The 19,298-nt window shown below is 38.2% G+C and overlaps 3 protein-coding genes and 5 long non-coding RNA genes across 10 annotated transcripts; 2 read left to right on the forward strand and 6 right to left on the reverse strand.

Annotated features, from left to right (window-relative positions):
* Positions 1-636: 636 nt before the first annotated feature.
* LOC148175602 (uncharacterized) lies at positions 637-1,674 on the reverse strand. Its single transcript, XR_015769994.1, has 2 exons — positions 1,500-1,674; positions 637-868 (listed from the first exon to the last, which is right to left on the reverse strand). It is a non-coding gene; the product is annotated as an uncharacterized LOC148175602 (long non-coding RNA).
* A 10-nt stretch (positions 1,675-1,684) lies between these two features.
* LOC148175603 (uncharacterized) lies at positions 1,685-3,207 on the reverse strand. Its single transcript, XR_015769995.1, has 5 exons — positions 2,600-3,207; positions 2,357-2,545; positions 1,988-2,293; positions 1,823-1,936; positions 1,685-1,772 (listed from the first exon to the last, which is right to left on the reverse strand). It is a non-coding gene; the product is annotated as an uncharacterized LOC148175603 (long non-coding RNA).
* Positions 3,208-3,900: 693 nt separating this feature from the next.
* LOC148175604 (uncharacterized) lies at positions 3,901-5,288 on the reverse strand. Its single transcript, XM_088034522.1, has 3 exons — positions 5,194-5,288; positions 4,790-5,145; positions 3,901-3,986 (listed from the first exon to the last, which is right to left on the reverse strand). The coding sequence occupies exons 1-2, from the start codon at positions 5,206-5,208 to the stop codon at positions 4,846-4,848; spliced, it is 315 nt and encodes a 104-aa protein (XP_087890648.1). The 5' UTR covers positions 5,209-5,288; the 3' UTR covers positions 3,901-3,986; positions 4,790-4,845.
* A 1,707-nt stretch (positions 5,289-6,995) lies between these two features.
* Positions 6,996-7,943, reverse strand: LOC148175605 (uncharacterized). The gene is made up of 2 exons (XR_015770031.1): positions 7,859-7,943; positions 6,996-7,227 (listed from the first exon to the last, which is right to left on the reverse strand). It is a non-coding gene; the product is annotated as an uncharacterized LOC148175605 (long non-coding RNA).
* Positions 7,464-8,712, reverse strand: LOC148175606 (uncharacterized). Its single transcript, XR_015770032.1, has 3 exons — positions 8,351-8,712; positions 8,186-8,299; positions 7,464-8,135 (listed from the first exon to the last, which is right to left on the reverse strand). It is a non-coding gene; the product is annotated as an uncharacterized LOC148175606 (long non-coding RNA).
* LOC148175607 (uncharacterized) lies at positions 8,571-10,959 on the reverse strand. Its single transcript, XR_015770033.1, has 4 exons — positions 10,098-10,959; positions 8,963-9,147; positions 8,720-8,908; positions 8,571-8,656 (listed from the first exon to the last, which is right to left on the reverse strand). It is a non-coding gene; the product is annotated as an uncharacterized LOC148175607 (long non-coding RNA).
* A 1,201-nt stretch (positions 10,960-12,160) lies between these two features.
* Positions 12,161-16,133, forward strand: Tbcd (tubulin folding cofactor D). The gene is made up of 7 exons (XM_088033552.1): positions 12,161-12,632; positions 12,680-12,948; positions 12,995-13,838; positions 13,876-14,145; positions 14,241-15,193; positions 15,242-15,749; positions 15,796-16,133. The coding sequence occupies exons 1-7, from the start codon at positions 12,273-12,275 to the stop codon at positions 16,078-16,080; spliced, it is 3,489 nt and encodes a 1,162-aa protein (XP_087889678.1). The 5' UTR covers positions 12,161-12,272; the 3' UTR covers positions 16,081-16,133.
* A 657-nt stretch (positions 16,134-16,790) lies between these two features.
* Positions 16,791-19,291, forward strand: Agpat2 (1-Acylglycerol-3-phosphate O-acyltransferase 2). Of its 3 annotated transcripts, none has more exons than XM_088033563.1 (4): positions 16,791-17,015; positions 18,279-18,489; positions 18,547-19,022; positions 19,068-19,291. In XM_088033563.1, the coding sequence occupies exons 2-4, from the start codon at positions 18,311-18,313 to the stop codon at positions 19,214-19,216; spliced, it is 804 nt and encodes a 267-aa protein (XP_087889689.1). In that variant the 5' UTR covers positions 16,791-17,015; positions 18,279-18,310; the 3' UTR covers positions 19,217-19,291. The 3 variants fall into 3 exon arrangements, with proteins under 3 accessions (XP_087889689.1, XP_087889687.1, XP_087889688.1); XM_088033561.1 differs by lacking the exon at positions 16,791-17,015 and adding an exon at positions 17,046-17,146; XM_088033562.1 differs by lacking the exon at positions 16,791-17,015 and adding an exon at positions 17,815-18,146.
* Positions 19,292-19,298: the final 7 nt, after the last annotated feature.

The raw sequence follows: 19,298 nt of genomic DNA on the forward strand, positions 1-19,298 counted from the left end.
AAGTAGTTTATTGTATTTATTTACACCGAAAAATGAATGCATAATGTGTGTATAATTGGTTGCCTATCTACATTGCAAATTTTAAGTAAACTTATAATTACGTTTTGAATCCGACTTTAGAGTACAGAATCTTGTTCCTGAAGTCTAAATTAATAAAAAAAAATGTTTTAAGAAGGTTTCGATTAAATTTCAAATATCAGTCGCGAAGAAACCTGTTTAGTTTTCAACCAATCACACACAGCCCAAATAAGAACCGGCAAATTTAAAGAAATTTATTAATAACACGAACATTAACATGAATAAATTAATGAGTACAAAGTTTCTACTTAAAAACTACAACAGGACTTAGAAAGACGTTGAAAACCGCCTCGACTACACTCCTTACATTAAATCTCGCTTCTTTCGGTCTTTTGACCGTCGTTAAATTGTTGTTACTACAAGCGAGACAGCCGATTTCGTCTAACCCGACTTGTACCTTGAACCCCCCACCTCGTTGTTGAAAAGTGTCCCCGCTTGCACTTTCGTGGTGATTTCGAACGTGTACAAGTTGTACCTCTTGTCGATTTGATCGCGCTGTAAAACGAGCTGCACTCTTCGCGGACTGCTTGCGTGATCGAAGATGGTGCGAAAACTGTTCGAAACCGAGCGGATTTTAATATCGTTTTTCAGTTTTCTGGGTTGATTTCAGGAGGATTAGAACCGAGAAGACGACTTGGATGAAAGCCGTGAATTTCTTGTACCGTGTTTGGGCGGTGAGGACCACGAAGAGGCAGAGAGACTGAAGATGAGGCCGGTGAAAACGAAGAAGGGCTAAGCTTCCGCGGAGTCAACGTCACGTGCATCGGAAGTCGTGGAACTCTCGCTTCACCTGCAACATTTGGAACGTGACAACTTGTCACTAGCATCAGCACCACCAGCAGCTGCGTTTCTGACTTCGCCAAAAAGAAAAAGGCTAGGAACCATACCAACTTCAAGTACAAGATCTTAAGGGCTAGATGTGGGTGGAGAATCGACCTCTGGACGGACCAAAGGGATGTGATCCAAAGCCTTCAGATCAGGATGGGATTAACAATGGGTAAATGTCCGTGGGAATAATCCACCGTGGCCGATGGGTAAAATGATGTATAATAACGCAAGTTTACACCAAAAAACAAGCGAGATATCGATATGAGAAGTTTGGCATTGTTTTTTTAATCATGAATTTTCGCGAAAATTTGTTTCATAAAAATATTATAATCTTCTATAACTAGACATTTAACAATCGTAGATAATATATATTAAAGAGCCACCACTTTGGGGTGATAAAAAATGACATAATAATTAAGTAGAAGCGAAAATTGCAAACGATTTGAGCACTTGTTTAGAAATGATAAGACAACAACGCTCGAATTCTGTTTTCGTGTTTGACGATCATCGCCTTCAACTTTCTTATTTCGTCGGCGAATTCTGGCAACGTTTTCTCCTAAATCAACAAAATTAGTTTAAGAAAAACCACAAACCTAAACTTGTGTTTGGTTTTGAGTCTTCCCCGATTTCGAAGAGCTTCGACACAGAAATGATCGCTTTCGATTCCATCCTTGAGCGAAATCAACAGACTCTTCAGTCGACAGCGCGCGCGCGCGCCGCACTGTCACCCAAAGTATCTGGATAGTCCGGTCAGTCCGGAGTTGTTTAGCCTCTAAAACCTCGAGATTTCGCATCCTCTCTTCGGCATCATTCCTATGCCTGAGTTGAGTGTTGATGTAATATCACGCCTTCCACCATCTTCCTTCCTGCAAGAAGTGTAAAAAAGTTTCATCAAGAACATGTTTGTTTATCTCACCTGAAAAACTCTTCTTACTCTGTGCAGTCAATTGCTGTTTCTTCGCGGCAAAGCTTTTAATTGCGCCTGCTTCTTGACCAACAGGAAAGACAACAAAGTTGTGTTAAGCTGCAACTAAGAGATTAAGGTGAGACCATGAATGGAGAGAAAAGAAAACAAACAAACCTTCCATCCTTCCTGAACAAACAGATCTCGCGTTTTCAAGAAACCAATAAATGATGTTTCCTTGACTTCACAAAATAGCTCACAAGACACCAGATGACCTTCAGAGCCTTTGTAGTACATATTTTCTTTCTTGACAACTGCATCTCGATGATGCTCTGTTTCCGTTGGTTGAGTTCCTTTGGCTCTTCTCTAGAGGAGAATACTGGTTTTCTGCTCGTAGACTCAACATTGCAAACTTCGTGCTCCCGCAATGCAATAAGGCAACACTTGAAACATCTCCCAGTCACTGAACGACATCTTCAACCACTGGAAAAAGAACATTTGACTTTGAATTTAACCTTTTTCATCCATATTGCAGTAAAGCAGCACCTTTTTCGTGATGGATCAATTCACTGTACTCTGGGAGCACTGAATGGGTGGTTTCTTCAATTCTGTGCAATAACTTGCAGAGTCCTTCAGCGTTGAGCGACGACAACCGCCTTTTCGACATCTTAGGCTATGGGTATCATCCATCGATTCAGTCTCTTTAATAATAAACTCTGGTAATGAAGTTGGAACCTGGAAATACCACGAAACATTTCAAGGCTGGAATTCAAACAGTTTTCAGCTTACCTGCGTTTAAAAATTTCAATAAAGACCCATCAATTTGTTGCAAATCAACTCCAACTCTAAATAGCTTCAAATGAACTTCTTAACTTGTGTAATTTCTTTGCTACCATGCCCAGAAGAACGAGAAAGTAAACAGTAAAGAATTCTGGTAGTTTCTTGTTAAATCATGAACATAACCTCAATGTGTGCTGTCAAAATAGTCAAGTTAAGACATACGTTAAGATAGAGACACAATAATTTTTAATAATTAATAGAATCGTAACCAAGTCGTGAATGTTAAATCAGACTTTAGATTCTTACTCCTGAAGACAAAATTAATAAAAAGAGTATTTTCTTGCTTTAATTTTCATCGAAAAACTGCAAACCAAATAAAAGTTTGAAAAATTAATAAAACATTAACGGAGCGTCTGATCGAAAAATCTTTGACGGATTCTTGTTCCTGAGGTCCAAATTGATGGAAAAAGTCGGTTTCAAAGAGATTTTATTTTTTGTCGAAATCGCCAAAAATCCATGATGTTTAGTCTTTGAACTTTTTTTGGCGAAAAGCGCGAAAGTTCACAGATCGACACGAAACTATGCACATGGCATAATTTGACATTTCCACATCCATTTTTGGTCTCCGTTCCTCGCTATCTGCAAGATTTTTTGAGAAAATGCAAATTAAAAATTTTAAAATTCAATTTCCCGCGTCAAGCAATCTGTCAACGAAGCATAGAAGCTAGGACATGCGTCAACAGTCTTTAGTCCATAAATAATATTAAATAAAATATTAACAAAGTCGTAAATCTTAAATCAAAGTTCAGATTCGTTTTTCTGAGGTTAAAATTAACAAGTTAAGTAGTTTATTGTATTTATTTACACCGAAAAGTGAGAGAAGTTTTTCCATAAAAGCCACCTAGCGGAATAACGCCGAAGTTGATAGTTCACGCCTCCTCTCACCAGAGGGCTAAACTTTTGTTTTTAAAACTTACAATTTTTGAATCAAAACCATTTGCAGGAATAAGGAAGAATGATAAAAAACAATACCCTCAAATTAAACTAAAGGAGTATTAATAAAATAAAAAAACACAAACTCGACACTCTCCCTCCTTCTTGCAAAAAGTGTGAAAAAGTTTCATTAGGAACATGTTTGTTGGCTTACCTAAAAAAGACGAGGGAAACAATCTGAAATGGACGAAACTATCCATTCTTAATTAATGGTAATTGATTATTGCTCTAATTCCAACTGATCCAAGAGCCAAGAGCCAAGGTTAGTCCTTCGCAAGTGGCGCTTCCTCAAAAATATCTCATTTAACGACTTCTTCAATTCTTGTAGATCATTGTTGTTTTTATATGCTGATGTAACCGCAGCCAGCTTGTCGGACATTTCAGTGCTCATTTCTTTTTCCGACTAAAACAAACCAAATAGTTTTAGGTGTTCATCTTCCTCTGATACTACAAAAGCCATGACATCATAAAGACACTAAATTTAAATCCCAAATTTGCAATCTGCGTAAAATTCTGCGTTCACTGATGTATAATAACTCAAGTTTACTCTAAAAAATAAGCGAGATATCGATATGAGAAGTTTGGCCATAGTTTTAGTCATGAATTTTTGCGAAAATTTGCAAATTTCGACTTTTGGAAAATCTAAAAACGATTTCTTATGTAAAAAATCGCGAGAAAAACGATGCCGCAAACCGCATTCCAATATCTGAAATAGTTTTCGAGATATCGAGCATGAATTGTTTGGAACCTTCAAAAATTTGGCCATCTGGCGACAACCCAAAAATTCAAACGGCCATAACTCAGTTATTTGTTGTCGGATCTGAATTTAAATTCCAGATTTGGATTCAGCGTGAGATTCTGCGTAAAATGAGTCAAAATTTATTGAGTTTACCTACGAAATAAAGAAAGCATTGACCAAAAACTGTTTGGAAGTGGTCATTTTGGGGTGATTTTCAATCACTATTTTTAATGTAAAAACGACGTTTAATTTCGACTTTTGGAAAATCTAAAAACGATTTCTTATGTAAAAAATCGCGAGAAAAACGATGCCGCAAACCGCATTCCAAAATTACGAATTTTACTGCACGTGACCATCAAATGCACTCGTCTAAAGTTGGTAGCAGCCCCTAGGGATGTTTATTGGTAACAGTTAACGTCTAGCGCAAGTTTGCCAAAAACCATAAATGGAGAGAAAAGAAAACAAACCTTCCATCCTTCCTCAAACAAGCAGCGATGCATCCAGAATTCCAGATCTCGCGTTTTCAAAAAACCAATAAAAATTCTCTATAAACTTCCATTCCTTGATGTTTCTTTGACTTCACAAAATAGCTGACAAGACACCAGATGACCTTCAGAGCCTTTGTAGTATTTTCTTTCTTGACAACTGCATCTCGATGATACTTTGTTTCCGTTGGTTGAGTTCCTTTGAGCCTTCTCTGGAGAAACACTCGTTTTTTGCTCGTAGACTCATCAGGTTTGAAAACGTTGCAAACTTCGTGCTCCCGCAATGAAATCAGCAACACTCTGAACATTTCCCAGTCACTGAACGACATCTTCAACCACTGGAAACAGAACATTTGACTTTGACTTAAAACATGTTTAAATTTAACCTTTTTCATCCACATTGCAGTAAAGCAGCACCTTTTTCATGATGTTATGCTCCTTGATCAATTCACTGTTCTCTGGGAGCACTGAATGGGTGGTTTCTTCAATTCTGTGCAATAACTTGCAGAGTCCTTTAGCGTTGAGCGACGACAACCGCCTTTTCGACATCTTAGGCTATGGGTATCATCCATCGATTCAGTCTCTTAATAATAAACTCTGGTAATGAAGTTGGAACCTGAAATACCACGAAACATTTCAAGGCTGGAATTCAAACAGTTTTCAGCTTACCTGCGTTTAAAAATTTCAAAAAGACCCATCAATTTGTTGCAAATCAACTCCAACTCTAAATAGCTTCAAATGAACTTCTTAACTTGTGTAATTTCTTTGCTACCATGCCCAGAAGAACGAGAAAGTAAACAGTAAAGAATTCTGGTAGTCTCTTGTGCAAGCAGGATCGTTGTTAATCATTTGTTGTACTCTGAAAATAAGTTTAGTAAATCATGAACATAACCTCAATGTGTGCTGTCAAAATATTCAAGTTAAGACATACGTTAAGATAGAGACACAATACCATTTTTAAATAATTAATAGAATCGTAACCAAGTCGTGAATGTTAAATCAGACTTCAGATTCTTACTCCTGAGGACAAAATTAATAAAAAGAGTATTTTCTTGCTTTAATTTTCATCGAAAAACTGCAAACCAAATAAAAGTTTCAAAAATTAATAAAAAATTAACGGAGCGTCGGATCGAAAAATCTTTGACGGATTCTTGTTCCTGAGGTCCAAATTGATGGAAAAAGTCGGTTTCAAAGAGATTTTATTTTTTGTCAAAATCGCCAAAATCCATGGATTAACCCCTTTGAACTTTTTTTGGCGAAAAACACGAAAGTTTTCAGATCGACACGAAACTTTGCACATGGCATAATTTGACATTTCTACATCCATTTCTGGTCTCCGTTCCTCGCTATCTGTGAGATTTTTTGAGAAAATGCAAATTAAAAATTTTAAAATTCAATTTCCCGCGTCAAGCAATCTGTCAACGAAGCATAGAAGCTAGGACATGCGTCAACAGTCTTTAGTCCATAAATAATATTAAATAAAATATTAACAAAGTCGTAAATCTTAAATCAAAGTTTTGATTCGTTTTTCTGAGGTTAAAATTAACAAGTTAAGTAGTTTATTGTATTTATTTACACCGAAAAATGAATGCATAATGTGTGTATAATTGGTTGCCTATCTACATTGCAAATTTTAAGTAAACTTATAATTACGTTTTGAATCCGACTTTAGAGTACAGAATCTTGTTCCTGAAGTCTAAATTAATAAAAAAAAATGTTTTAAGAAGGTTTCGATTAAATTTCAAATATCAGTCGCGAAGAAACCTGTTTAGTTTTCAACCAATCACACACAGCCCAAATAAGAACCGGCAAATTTAAAGAAATTTATTAATAACACGAACATTAACATGAATAAATTAATGAGTACAAAGTTTCTACTTAAAAACTACAACAGGACTTAGAAAGACGTTGAAAACCGCCTCGACTACACTCCTTACATTAAATCTCGCTTCTTTCGGTCTTTTGACCGTCGTTAAATTGTTGTTACTACAAGCGAGACAGCCGATTTCGTCTAACCCGACTTGTACCTTGAACCCCCCACCTCGTTGTTGAAAAGTGTCCCCGCTTGCACTTTCGTGGTGATTTCGAACGTGTACAAGTTGTACCTCTTGTCGATTTGATCGCGCTGTAAAACGAGCTGCACTCTTCGCGGACTGCTTGCGTGATCGAAGATGGTGCGAAAACTGTTCGAAACCGAGCGGATTTTAATATCGTTTTTCAGTTTTCTGGGTTGATTTCAGGAGGATTAGAACCGAGAAGACGACTTGGATGAAAGCCGTGAATTTCTTGTACCGTGTTTGGGCGGTGAGGACCACGAAGAGGCAGAGAGACTGAAGATGAGGCCGGTGAAAACGAAGAAGGGCTAAGCTTCCGCGGAGTCAACGTCACGTGCATCGGAAGTCGTGGAACTCTCGCTTCACCTGCAACATTTGGAACGTGACAACTTGTCACTAGCATCAGCACCACCAGCAGCTGCGTTTCTGACTTCGCCAAAAAGAAAAAGGCTAGGAACCATACCAACTTCAAGTACAAGATCTTAAGGGCTAGATGTGGGTGGAGAATCGACCTCTGGACGGACCAAAGGGATGTGATCCAAAGCCTTCAGATCAGGATGGGATTAACAATGGGTAAATGTCCGTGGGAATAATCCACCGTGGCCGATGGGTAAAATGATGTATAATAACGCAAGTTTACACCAAAAAACAAGCGAGATATCGATATGAGAAGTTTGGCATTGTTTTTTTAATCATGAATTTTCGCGAAAATTTGTTTCATAAAAATATTATAATCTTCTATAACTAGACATTTAACAATCGTAGATAATATATATTAAAGAGCCACCACTTTGGGGTGATAAAAAATGACATAATAATTAAGTAGAAGCGAAAATTGCAAACGATTTGAGCACTTGTTTAGAAATGATAAGACAACAACGCTCGAATTCTGTTTTCGTGTTTGACGATCATCGCCTTCAACTTTCTTATTTCGTCGGCGAATTCTGGCAACGTTTTCTCCTAAATCAACAAAATTAGTTTAAGAAAAACCACAAACCTAAACTTGTGTTTGGTTTTGAGTCTTCCCCGATTTCGAAGAGCTTCGACACAGAAATGATCGCTTTCGATTCCATCCTTGAGCGAAATCAACAGACTCTTCAGTCGACAGCGCGCGCGCGCGCGCGCCGCACTGTCACCCAAAGTATCTGGATAGTCCGGTCAGTCCGGAGTTGTTTAGCCTATAAAACCTCGAGATTTCGCATCCTCTCTTCGGCATCATTCCTATGCCTGAGTTGAGTGTTGATGTAATATCACGCCTTCCACCATCTTCCTTCCTGCAAGAAGTGTAAAAAAGTTTCATCAAGAACATGTTTGTTTATCTCACCTGAAAAACTCTTCTTACTCTGTGCAGTCAATTGCTGTTTCTTCACGGCAAAGCTTTTAATTGCGCCTGCTTCTTGACCAACAGGAAAGACAACAAAGTTGTGTTAAGCTGCAACTAAGAGATTAAGGTGAGACCATGAATGGAGAGAAAAGAAAACAAACAAACCTTCCATCCTTCCTGAACAAACAGATCTCGCGTTTTCAAGAAACCAATAAATGATGTTTCCTTGACTGCACAAAATAGCTCACAAGACACCAGATGACCTTCAGAGCATTTGTAGTACATATTTTCTTTCTTGACAACTGCATCTCGATGATGCTCTGTTTCCGTTGGTTGAGTTCCTTTGGCTCTTCTCTAGAGGAGAATACTCGTTTTCTGCTCGTAGACTCAACATTGCAAACTTCGTGCTCCCGCAATGCAATAAGGCAACACTTGAAACATCTCCCAGTCACTGAACGACATCTTCAACCACTGGAAAAAGAACATTTGCCTTTGAATTTAACCTTTTTCATCCATATTGCAGTAAAGCAGCACCTTTTTCGTGATGGATCAATTCACTGTACTCTGGGAGCACTGAATGGGTGGTTTCTTCAATTCTGTGCAATAACTTGCAGAGTCCTTCAGCGTTGAGCGACGACAACCGCCTTTTCGACATCTTAGGCTATGGGTATCATCCATCGATTCAGTCTCTTTAATAATAAACTCTGGTAATGAAGTTGGAACCTGGAAATACCACGAAACATTTCAAGGCTGGAATTCAAACAGTTTTCAGCTTACCTGCGTTTAAAAATTTCAATAAAGACCCATCAATTTGTTGCAAATCAACTCCAACTCTAAATAGCTTCAAATGAACTTCTTAACTTGTGTAATTTCTTTGCTACCATGCCCAGAAGAACGAGAAAGTAAACAGTAAAGAATTCTGGTAGTTTCTTGTTAAATCATGAACATAACCTCAATGTGTGCTGTCAAAATAGTCAAGTTAAGACATACGTTAAGATAGAGACACAATAATTTTTAATAATTAATAGAATCGTAACCAAGTCGTGAATGTTAAATCAGACTTTAGATTCTTACTCCTGAGGACAAAATTAATAAAAAGAGTATTTTCTTGCTTTAATTTTCATCGAAAAACTGCAAACCAAATAAAAGTTTGAAAAATTAATAAAACATTAACGGAGCGTCTGATCGAAAAATCTTTGACGGATTCTTGTTCCTGAGGTCCAAATTGATGGAAAAAGTCGGTTTCAAAGAGATTTTATTTTTTGTCAAAATCGCCAAAATCCATGGGTTACCCTTTGAACTTTTTTTGGCGAAAAACGCGAAAGTTCGCAGATCGACACGAAACTATGCACATGGCATAATTTGACATTTCCACATCCATTTTTGGTCTCCGTTCCTCGCTATCTGCAAGATTTTTTGAGAAAATGCAAATTAAAAATTTTAAAATTCAATTTCCCGCGTCAAGCAATCTGTCAACGAAGCATAGAAGCTAGGACATGCGTCAACAGTCTTTAGTCCATAAATAATATTAAATAAAATATTAACAAAGTCGTAAATCTTAAATCAAAGTTCAGATTCGTTTTTCTGAGGTTAAAATTAACAAGTTAAGTAGTTTATTGTATTTATTTACACCGAAAAGTGAGAGAAGTTTTTCCATAAAAGCCACCTAGCGGAATAACGCCGAAGTTGATAGTTCACGCCTCCTCTCACCAGAGGGCTAAACTTTTGTTTTTAAAACTTACAATTTTTGAATCAAAACCATTTGCAGGAATAAGGAAGAATGATAAAAAACAATACCCTCAAATTAAACTAAAGGAGTATTAATAAAATAAAAAAACACAAACTCGACACTCTCCCTCCTTCTTGCAAAAAGTGTGAAAAAGTTTCATTAGGAACATGTTTGTTGGCTTACCTAAAAAAGACGAGGGAAACAATCTGAAATGGACGAAACTATCCATTCTTAATTAATGGTAATTGATTATTGCTCTAATTCCAACTGATCCAAGAGCCAAGAGCCAAGGTTAGTCCTTCGCAAGTGGCGCTTCCTCAAAAATATCTCATTTAACGACTTCTTCAATTCTTGTAGATCATTGTTGTTTTTATATGCTGATGTAACCGCAGCCAGCTTGTCGGACATTTCAGTGCTCATTTCTTTTTCCGACTAAAACAAACCAAATAGTTTTAGGTGTTAATCTTCCTCTGATACTACAAAAGCCATGACATCATAAAGACACTAAATTTAAATCCCAAATTTGCAATCTGCGTAAAATTCTGCGTTCACTGATGTATAATAACTCAAGTTTACTCTAAAAAATAAGCGAGATATCGATATGAGAAGTTTGGCCATAGTTTTAGTCATGAATTTTTGCGAAAATTTGCAAATTTCGACTTTTGGAAAATCTAAAAACGATTTCTTATGTAAAAAATCGCAAGAAAAACGATGCCGCAAACCGCATTCCAATATCTGAAATAGTTTTCGAGATATCGAGCATGAATTGTTTGGAACCTTCAAAAATTTGGCCATCTGGCGACAACCCAAAAATTCAAACGGCCATAACTCAGTTATTTGTTGTCGGATCTGAATTTAAATTCCAGATTTGGATTCAACGTGAGATTCTGCGTAAAATGAGTCAAAATTTATTGAGTTTACCTACGAAATATAGAAAGCATTGACCAAAAACTGTTTGGAAGTGGTCATTTTGGGGTGATTTTCAATCAATGTTTTCAAAATGAAAATGACGTTTAATAGCATTGAATTATATATCAGTCGAAAGAGGAGCTCAAAATCTATCCACTGGCCCAATTTGAGATCGATCGAACAAACGGTTTACGAGTTATGGTCAAAAATAAAAAAATTGAAAAATTTTCATCGTTTGAATCGCAATTTTTTTTCGCGAAAAATCGACTATCGAAGTTTGGGCTTTTAAGCACTTTTTCCAACGTAAAATGAGCCGAGAAAAACGATAGCGCAAACCGCATCTCAATATCTCTAATAGTTTCCGAGATATTTAACTTTAAAATTCATGAACATAACCTGTTTGTGTGCTGTCAAAATAATCAAGTTCGGACATACGTTAAGATACCTGTCCTATGTTTAGACACTATAATTTTAAATAATTAATAGAATCGTAATCAAGTCGTGAATGTTAAATCAGACTTCAGATTCTTACTCCTGAGGACCAAATTAATAAAAAGAGTATTTTCTTGCTTTAATTTTCATCGAAAAAATGCAAGTCAAATAAAAGTTTCAAAAATTAATAAAAAATTAACGGAGCGTCGGATCGAAAAATCTTTGACGGATTCTTGTTCCTGAGGTCCAAATTGATGGAAAAAGTCGGTTTCAAAGAGATTTTATTTTTTGTCAAAATCGCCAAAATCCATGGATTAACCCCTTTGAACTTTTTTTGGCGAAAAACACGAAAGTTTTCAGATCGACACGAAACTTTGCACATGGCATAATTTGACATTTCTACATCCATTTCTGGTCTCCGTTCCTCGCTATCTGTGAGATTTTTTGAGAAAATGCAAATTAAAAATTTCAAAATTCAATTTCCCGCGTCAAGCGATATGTCAACGAAGCATAGAAGCTTGGACATGCGTCAACAGATCTGTCCTATCTTTAGTCCATAAATAATATTAAATAAAATATTAACAAAGTCGTAAATCTTAAATCAAAGTTCAGATTTGTTTTTCTGAGGTTAAAATTAACAAGTTAAGTAGTTTATTGTATTTATTTACACCGAAAAGTGAGAGAAGTTTTTCCATAAAAGCCACCTAGCGGAATAACGCCGAAGTTGATAGTTCACGCCTCCTCTCACCAGAGGGTTAAACTTTTGTTTTTAAAACTTACAATTTTTGAGTCAAAACCATGACAATTCAAAAGTCCCTAAAGATTTAATTTCCATCCCAGTTCAAGACGAATTAAAAAACATTTTAATTCAAATTTCAGGGTTTTTAGTTTTTTCTCCATAAAGCCTGCCACTGAATAACTTATTGCTATCTTCACATGTGTTTCTCCTAGGCAACTTCTAAACATTGAACATAACCTGTTCTGTCACTCTGTCACTATTCTTTGTTTTGAATAAAAATGTCTCGTTGCGACACTAAAATGGAAACAGAGGCCGAAGAGGAGCCATTTGGGCTCGGTTGTGCCCTAGAAATGTTCACCGAAACGAAAGAAGTACTCGAAATGATCGACAATCTTGAGAAGATCTACACAGACAAGTCCGCCGGTGAAAAGGCCTACGAACGTTTCAGTGTGATTATCGGACAGTATAAGGAACAGCCCCATTTGTTGGATCCGCATATAGATGAGCTCCTTTCAAAGTGTATCAGTATTGTAAGAAACGACAGTGAAATGGGGCTCAAGCATCAGTTATTTAGATACATGTTTGTTGTCGTCAACGTGAGAGGATACAAAGTGATAGTGCGGCATCTCCCCCATGAGGTTGGGAAGTCTGTTGAGTTGAAACATTTACTAATTTCGAGTTTCAGGTTTCTGATTTTGAGGCTGTTTTAAGATTGTTGGAGTCCCAAGATCACAATGACCCTGAAACTTGGACTACTAGATACGTGCTGCTGTTGTGGCTGTCAATTATTATCATGATTCCTTTTGATTTGGCACGTTTTGATGGATTTAACGAGACCGAAACCAATTCCAAGACTGTCATGTGTAGAGTACTTGACCTTATAAAGGTTTATGTTGTGGTTCCGGACAAATGCAGAGACGCCGCGGCGTATCTGTCTGCTCGGTTTATCACGCGGTGAGTTGAAGATTTGTTCTTCTCAAGACTTTGCTTTTGATTTTAGTAACGACGTGAAGACGCAATATCTCTCGCAGTATTTCGACTGGTCCATTTCTTTGAGCACAAATCCAGGAAGCAACGTGTTTATCCAGCAAGGAACTCTAGCTTCAGTGGCAATGATTTTAAAACACGGCAAACGCGAAGACTTGCTCCCCTACGCCACAAAACTCCTTCAGTGGATAATCAACGACGAAATGAAACAAACCGCTGGAAAAAACGTCCAGAAACTCGTCTACAAACTCGTGCAAAGAATCGGCTTGACTTTTCTTCCTCCTCGAGTGGCCGCCTGGCGTTACAAACGAGGGCGTCGCTCCCTCGCTGCTAATCTCAGCGGTGGCGACGGAAACTCCTCTAAATCCTCCTCCAAATCGGACAATCTCTCCGACGAAGACATCGAAGTCCCCGACCAAGTCGAAGAAGTCATCGATCAATTGATTCAAGGCCTTCGCAGCAGCGATGGAGTCGTTCGATGGTCGGCTGCGAAAGGCGTAGGGAGAGTCACCGGACGACTCCCACAAGACCTCGCCGACGAAGTCGTCGGTTCCGTTCTGGAACTGTTTAATCCGCGGGAAGGAGACGGGGCTTGGCACGGGGGATGTTTAGCGTTGGCTGAATTGGGAAGAAGAGGGTTGCTTTTACCGAAACGACTCGCTGAAGTTGTTCCCGTGGTACTGAAAGCTCTGGTGTATGACGAGCCACGAGGCTATTCTTCTGTTGGTTCTCACATTAGAGATGCTGCGTGTTATGTTTGTTGGTCGTTTGCCAGGGCGTACGAGAAGGAAGTCTTACAGCCGTTTGTTAATACCATAGCGTCGACTTTGCTGATTGTTACGTGTTTTGATCGAGAGGTAAAAGAAACACAGTGTTGGATTTTAAGTTTGTTAGATTAATTGCAGGAGAGCCGCCTCGGCAGCGTTCCAAGAGAATGTGGGGCGCCAAGGAACGTTTCCTCATGGTATTGAGATCTTAACAGTCGCGGATTTCTTCGCTGTTAGTGTTAGAAACAACGCGTACTTGACCATTAGTCCGTACATCGCACAGTTTGATGAGTACACTGTGCCAATGATTGACCATCTCTTGAGTCGGAAAGTTGACCACTGGGACTGCGTGATCAGAGAACTGACTTCCAAAACGTTACATAATTTAACTCTAAAGGTAAATAGAAATAGGGAGAATGTATCAAATTTTGTAGAATATTGTTCAAATAACGCAGTGGTGCAAAAAATTTTCAAAAATATTGTAAATTGTAGGCTCCGGATTATATGGTTTCCACCGCCTTGCCTGCGCTTTTTGAAAAGACCACCAGCATTGACTTGAATAGTAGACACGGTGCTGTTCTTGCAATCGGTGAAATTGTCCACGCGTTGTCTCTCACTTCTTCAAGAATTGAAGAATTGATGACTTTAGACACTCTGGATCGAATCCAGACGTTGGTACCAACATTCCGAGAAAAGTTCTTCAAAGGCATGAGTGGGGCCCTCATGCGAAGTGCCTGTTGTCTCTTCATTGAAAAGTGTTCTTTAGCGTCTCTTACGCTCGAAGATGCCATCGTCGATGACTGGCTTCGTTTACTCAACGATTGTATTTCTAACACGGATTCTGGTATTCAAGCAGCCGCCGTCAAAGCTCTTCCTGTTCTTCTCACAAATTACTACCAATCCAACAGTCAAACGCAAGAACTCGTTCGTAATTACATCCACGAGTTGCTCCGCGAAGGCTCTCTTCAAGAAAACCGAATGGGACACGCTTGTGCTCTAGGAGCCCTCCCTAAATTCGTTTTGGCTCTTCATTTAGACCCAGTGGTTACCGCTCTATTGCAGGCTGCTCAAATCACTCCACACACGGCAAAGTGGGCTGAAAGCCGAAGAGACTCTATTAAAGCTCTAGCGACGGTCACTCAAACCATGAGCGAGGAAATCGGAAGAGATTTCAACAAAGAACACGTTTTGAACATCTACACCGCGTTCTTGGAGGGGTTGAACGACTACACTCACGACAAACGAGGAGATGTGGGAGCGTGGGTAAGAGAGGCCGCATTGACAGCCCTTCAATCCCACACTTTTGAAGTCGCGAAAAGGGACAAAGGGCTCTTGGAGACCAGTCTGGTGACTCGGATAATCGCCGGAGTGGCCCAACAAGCTGTAGAACGAATTGATCGGACTCGAGCTCTAGCAGCGAAGATCTTCTACTCGTTTCTCTACCAGTAAGAGTGAGTTTAACACGTTTCCTGTTTTAATATCGACAATTTTAGCGAGATTACCATTCCAAACATTCCTCATTACGACAGCGTCGTGACGACTTTCGACTTGGAATGCGACGATTTGAATTGGACCTCCGCGGCGGACACCTTCCCGAAATTCGTCGAGTTGTTAAAATTCCCAGAGTACACTTATCACGTCATGTTGGGGATGATCTGCAGTGTCGGCGGCCTCACCGAAAGCTTGGTGAAGAACTCGAGCTCTTCACTCTTCACGTACATTCAAAGAGAGAAGAAAACGAAAGGAGTGGAGGAAATCAACAGACTCTGCGAAGTAGTTTACGCGATTTTCAAAAACCACCAAAGAGTAGACAGAATCACGGTACCAACTCTGCGATTTCTAGACAAGTTGTTCAGTTCTGGTTGTATTGAACATTTGACCGAAGACCCTGAGAGCGACTTTTCTAAACGGTTGTTGAAACTGACTCTTTCGGAGATCTCAGGGTGTAAAGATATCTATAAGTTAATTGATGGGATTAATCTCTTGGGGCAGTTTATCCAGGTACGCAGCACGGATTTCTGTAACTAGAGATTGAGTTTTGTTGTAGGTGAAAAACGAAGCATGTCAGTCTGCTCTGTTCCAGTTGAGCATTCTGTTGTGTCACCGCCAGACGTATATTCGGAAGTCAACAGCGGCGATTTTTTACGAATCTCTTTTGGTTTATGGCGACAGCGCTGTTTTCAACACCGAAAATTTAGACCAAGTTATGCAGATTTTGAGCGATACGAATTGGGAGGACGCCATCGATGTTGTGAAACCCGTTCGGAATGAGTTGTGTAATCTGATGGGAATTCGAGTGCCCGTTGCCAAGAAGCCTGCTAATTCCTCCTGAAGCTTTAACACTGCTATTTATTAACCAATTTTTAATAAATTTTATACAAATGTGTTTTTAGGCGACTTAGACTGAAAATGGAATTTTTTAAGCCTAAAAGTAACGATCTATGGTGGCGCCATTTATTCATAGTTTTGTATATTACATCAAGACACCGATATTATCCCAAATTTTATAATTATTTCGGAAAAATCAAATCGATAAACTGCTGTAAAGTGCAACAAAGGCGTGTTGAATGATTGAAAATGAATATAGATAGCAGTGCTGCTGCAACAACATCTAAAAGCACTTCAAACCTAATTCATACAAGCTATACATGCCGAAACTGCAAATGTAAACTATGCAAAATATGAAGGATTCATAAATATTTAGAATTTTCCAGTTGCTATAAATGATTAATCAATAAATCAAAAATAAAAATTAATTAACTTGTAAATTTAAAGATCTTGCCTAAAAAATCTTGTGTGTATCACGGCCAAAAAGTGCCATTTTGCCCTCGGCAATTAAAAAACGGCTCGACCAAAAAAGAAACACTTTTTGGCCTTGGTACACAAATAACTATTATTGTAAACGGTGGCGCTGTTATCCAAATTTATCATTTATCGGTATAATTGACCGCATCGCCCCTTCCATTATATCATGCAATTTGCCATGTCCAATCGCAAAATCATGCTTAATTCTTCAATGATAACAATCACTACAAGGCTGCATGCAAGAGTGAATGCGCTGAAAACAATTTTCGTAAAGAATTAAGTGCGATATGCTCCGAACAAACAACGAAATTATCATAAACAATAAAAACATTTTCCTGTTAGATTCCTCCATGGTCGCAATAAAACTCAACCATTATTGTTAAGCGTGTGTTTGCTACATCGTCCGATAAAAAATCGCTAGTATTGGCGCGACTGTTGGAGCGGACTAAAATTTATTGAAAAGTAAGTTCGAGATTTTCCCCCTTTTTAGTTACAAGTTATATCAATAGGAAATTGATAAAAGTGATAAGAGTCAGCTGATTAAACTTAGTTTGGTGATTAGAACCGTCGGGTGGTGAAGACATTTGTGATAGGTAGGTAACCTCTACTGTATAATGTGGTTTTGAATAAGTAGTTCGCGCGTTTTCTTACTCGAAGAACCATGAGAAGGTGTGTCTTTATCTGTTTTAGTTATAACTGGAGATTGACCTTTCACGGCATCTATCTTATTTAAGAAGAATGATATTGCAAATTTACTTTATTGTCGCATTTTAATAGTTTGATTTTTAAATATTCTTTTTTGTTACTTTATATCCAATAATTGTATTTCAGTGATCGAGTCTATAGTTTTCACCAAAACCCAAGTCATAACTATTTAGGTCGATTGGCCGATAATAATTAGTTGAAAACAAACTAATTGATCTTTGATTACTGTTTTATCTAAAGCGTGTTCTAAGATTGTTGCTTACCTGTGCCAATGCATATCTACATATCCAGTTTGGCAATTTAGTTTTAAAGTCGCTTAAACAATGTAATTTTAATTTTTAAAAACAGGTAATAGGAAAGGGCCATTAAATTTAATGTCCTCAACTTTTTTTTTAATGGCTAGCCTCGGCTTATCTTAAACTACTAAGTGCTTACCTAATACATATGTACCTAAATAGAATTATTATTCAAACAATAATGTGAAATTGCATTCTTATGTTTTTTTCCTCTTATTTCAAAACAAAGTGTTTATAATATGCTGACTACCGTTAAAGTTGAAACAAAATTTACAATAGTAAACAATGGCGTAATCTTCTTCAAGGTAACAAAAGTATCTTTGTCGAGTACTGCGTCATCACCACCGGTCGCAAAAACAGATTCGCTTTTATCAAACTCATCACAATTCATTATTAGGTAATCTTTTGACTTTGATCACCGTTAAAAGTGCAAGTGATCTGAAACATTGTCACCAAGTCCATTTCCTCGAAAATCATGTTCAAATGTAAAGAAACGATTATTTAAAATACGATAGGAGTAAAGATAAGAAAATGTGTTTTATTAGAGACTTTAGTTAAGCTCGAGTTAACACCACTAAAAACTGGAATTAAAGTAAGTAAATACTGTTGTTTTATGTTGTAAATAATAAACCAAGAAAGTACCCACGACTTGATTTAATGGTTAATTAGTCATACATTGCGAAACCAAAACGAGTGGGTACTTAACATGCGTTGTTCGTTTCAGATTGACCGATTTTTGGTTTACGACACTGTGCAATGGCTCCGATTCTTCTTTACGCCATTATAGTGGCAATTGTGGTCACCATCCTCTACAGAAACAGCAATGTTGCGCGGTACTACTTCAAGTACGTACTTTTCGGCATCACAAGCTGTCTTTTGGCGTCAGTCCCCATACCTCTCATGCTTCTTAAACCGAGAGACCCCCGCAACGCTCTGTAAGTCGACTGGTGTGGTACCAATTAACTCTCATTTTAATTTAAAACAAATTGTAGAATTCCAGCAGCGGGTCTTCGTCTCGTTTGTCGCCTCTTGGGCATAACTTCCAGTCTCGAGGGCCACGAAAACATCATCCAAAATTCTGGTTGTGTTGTCCTCATCAATCACCAATCCATGTTGGATTTGATAGTTCTCGCCGAGCTGTGGCCCGCAATGAACAACTGCACGGTGATATCCAAAAAGGAGATCTTTTACTTCCAGCCGTTTGCCTCCGCTGCGTGGTTGTGGGGCACCATCTTCATAGATCGAGTGAAAAAAGAAGACGCACAAGCGGCTGTGAATAAAACTGGAGCGACAATACGAACGAGGAAAGCCAGAGTGCTCATGTTTCCTGAAGGAACCAGAAATCACACTGATAAACTCTTGCCTTTCAAAAAGGGGGCTTTCCATGTAGCGCTTGCTTCGAAATGTCCTATTCAACCGGTCGTAGTCAGTCGGTACAGATTTCTAGGGAAGCATAAATTCGGCGAAGGTGCGTTAAACACAATTGTGGTTCTCTCATGACTTTCTTTTTTAGGACACATTCGGATCAAGATTCTACCAGCGATTTCCACTGAGGGTTACACTGTTGATAACATGCAGGAATTGATGGATAAAACGTACAAAGTCATGTCGGAAAATGTTGATTTGGTAACGAAAGAAGAAAACGAAAGCAAGTCGAAATGATGGAGTTTTATAATTGCTGTTGATAATGTTATTTAGTGTTGATTTTTGTTGTACATACATTTCGTAATTTATTAATTTAATT

This window comes from Gnatocerus cornutus, chromosome 4, assembly GCF_029298725.1.
Source record: "Gnatocerus cornutus isolate USDA-ARS CGAHR chromosome 4, icGnaCorn1.1, whole genome shotgun sequence".
Taxonomy (NCBI): Eukaryota; Metazoa; Arthropoda; class Insecta; order Coleoptera; family Tenebrionidae; genus Gnatocerus; species Gnatocerus cornutus.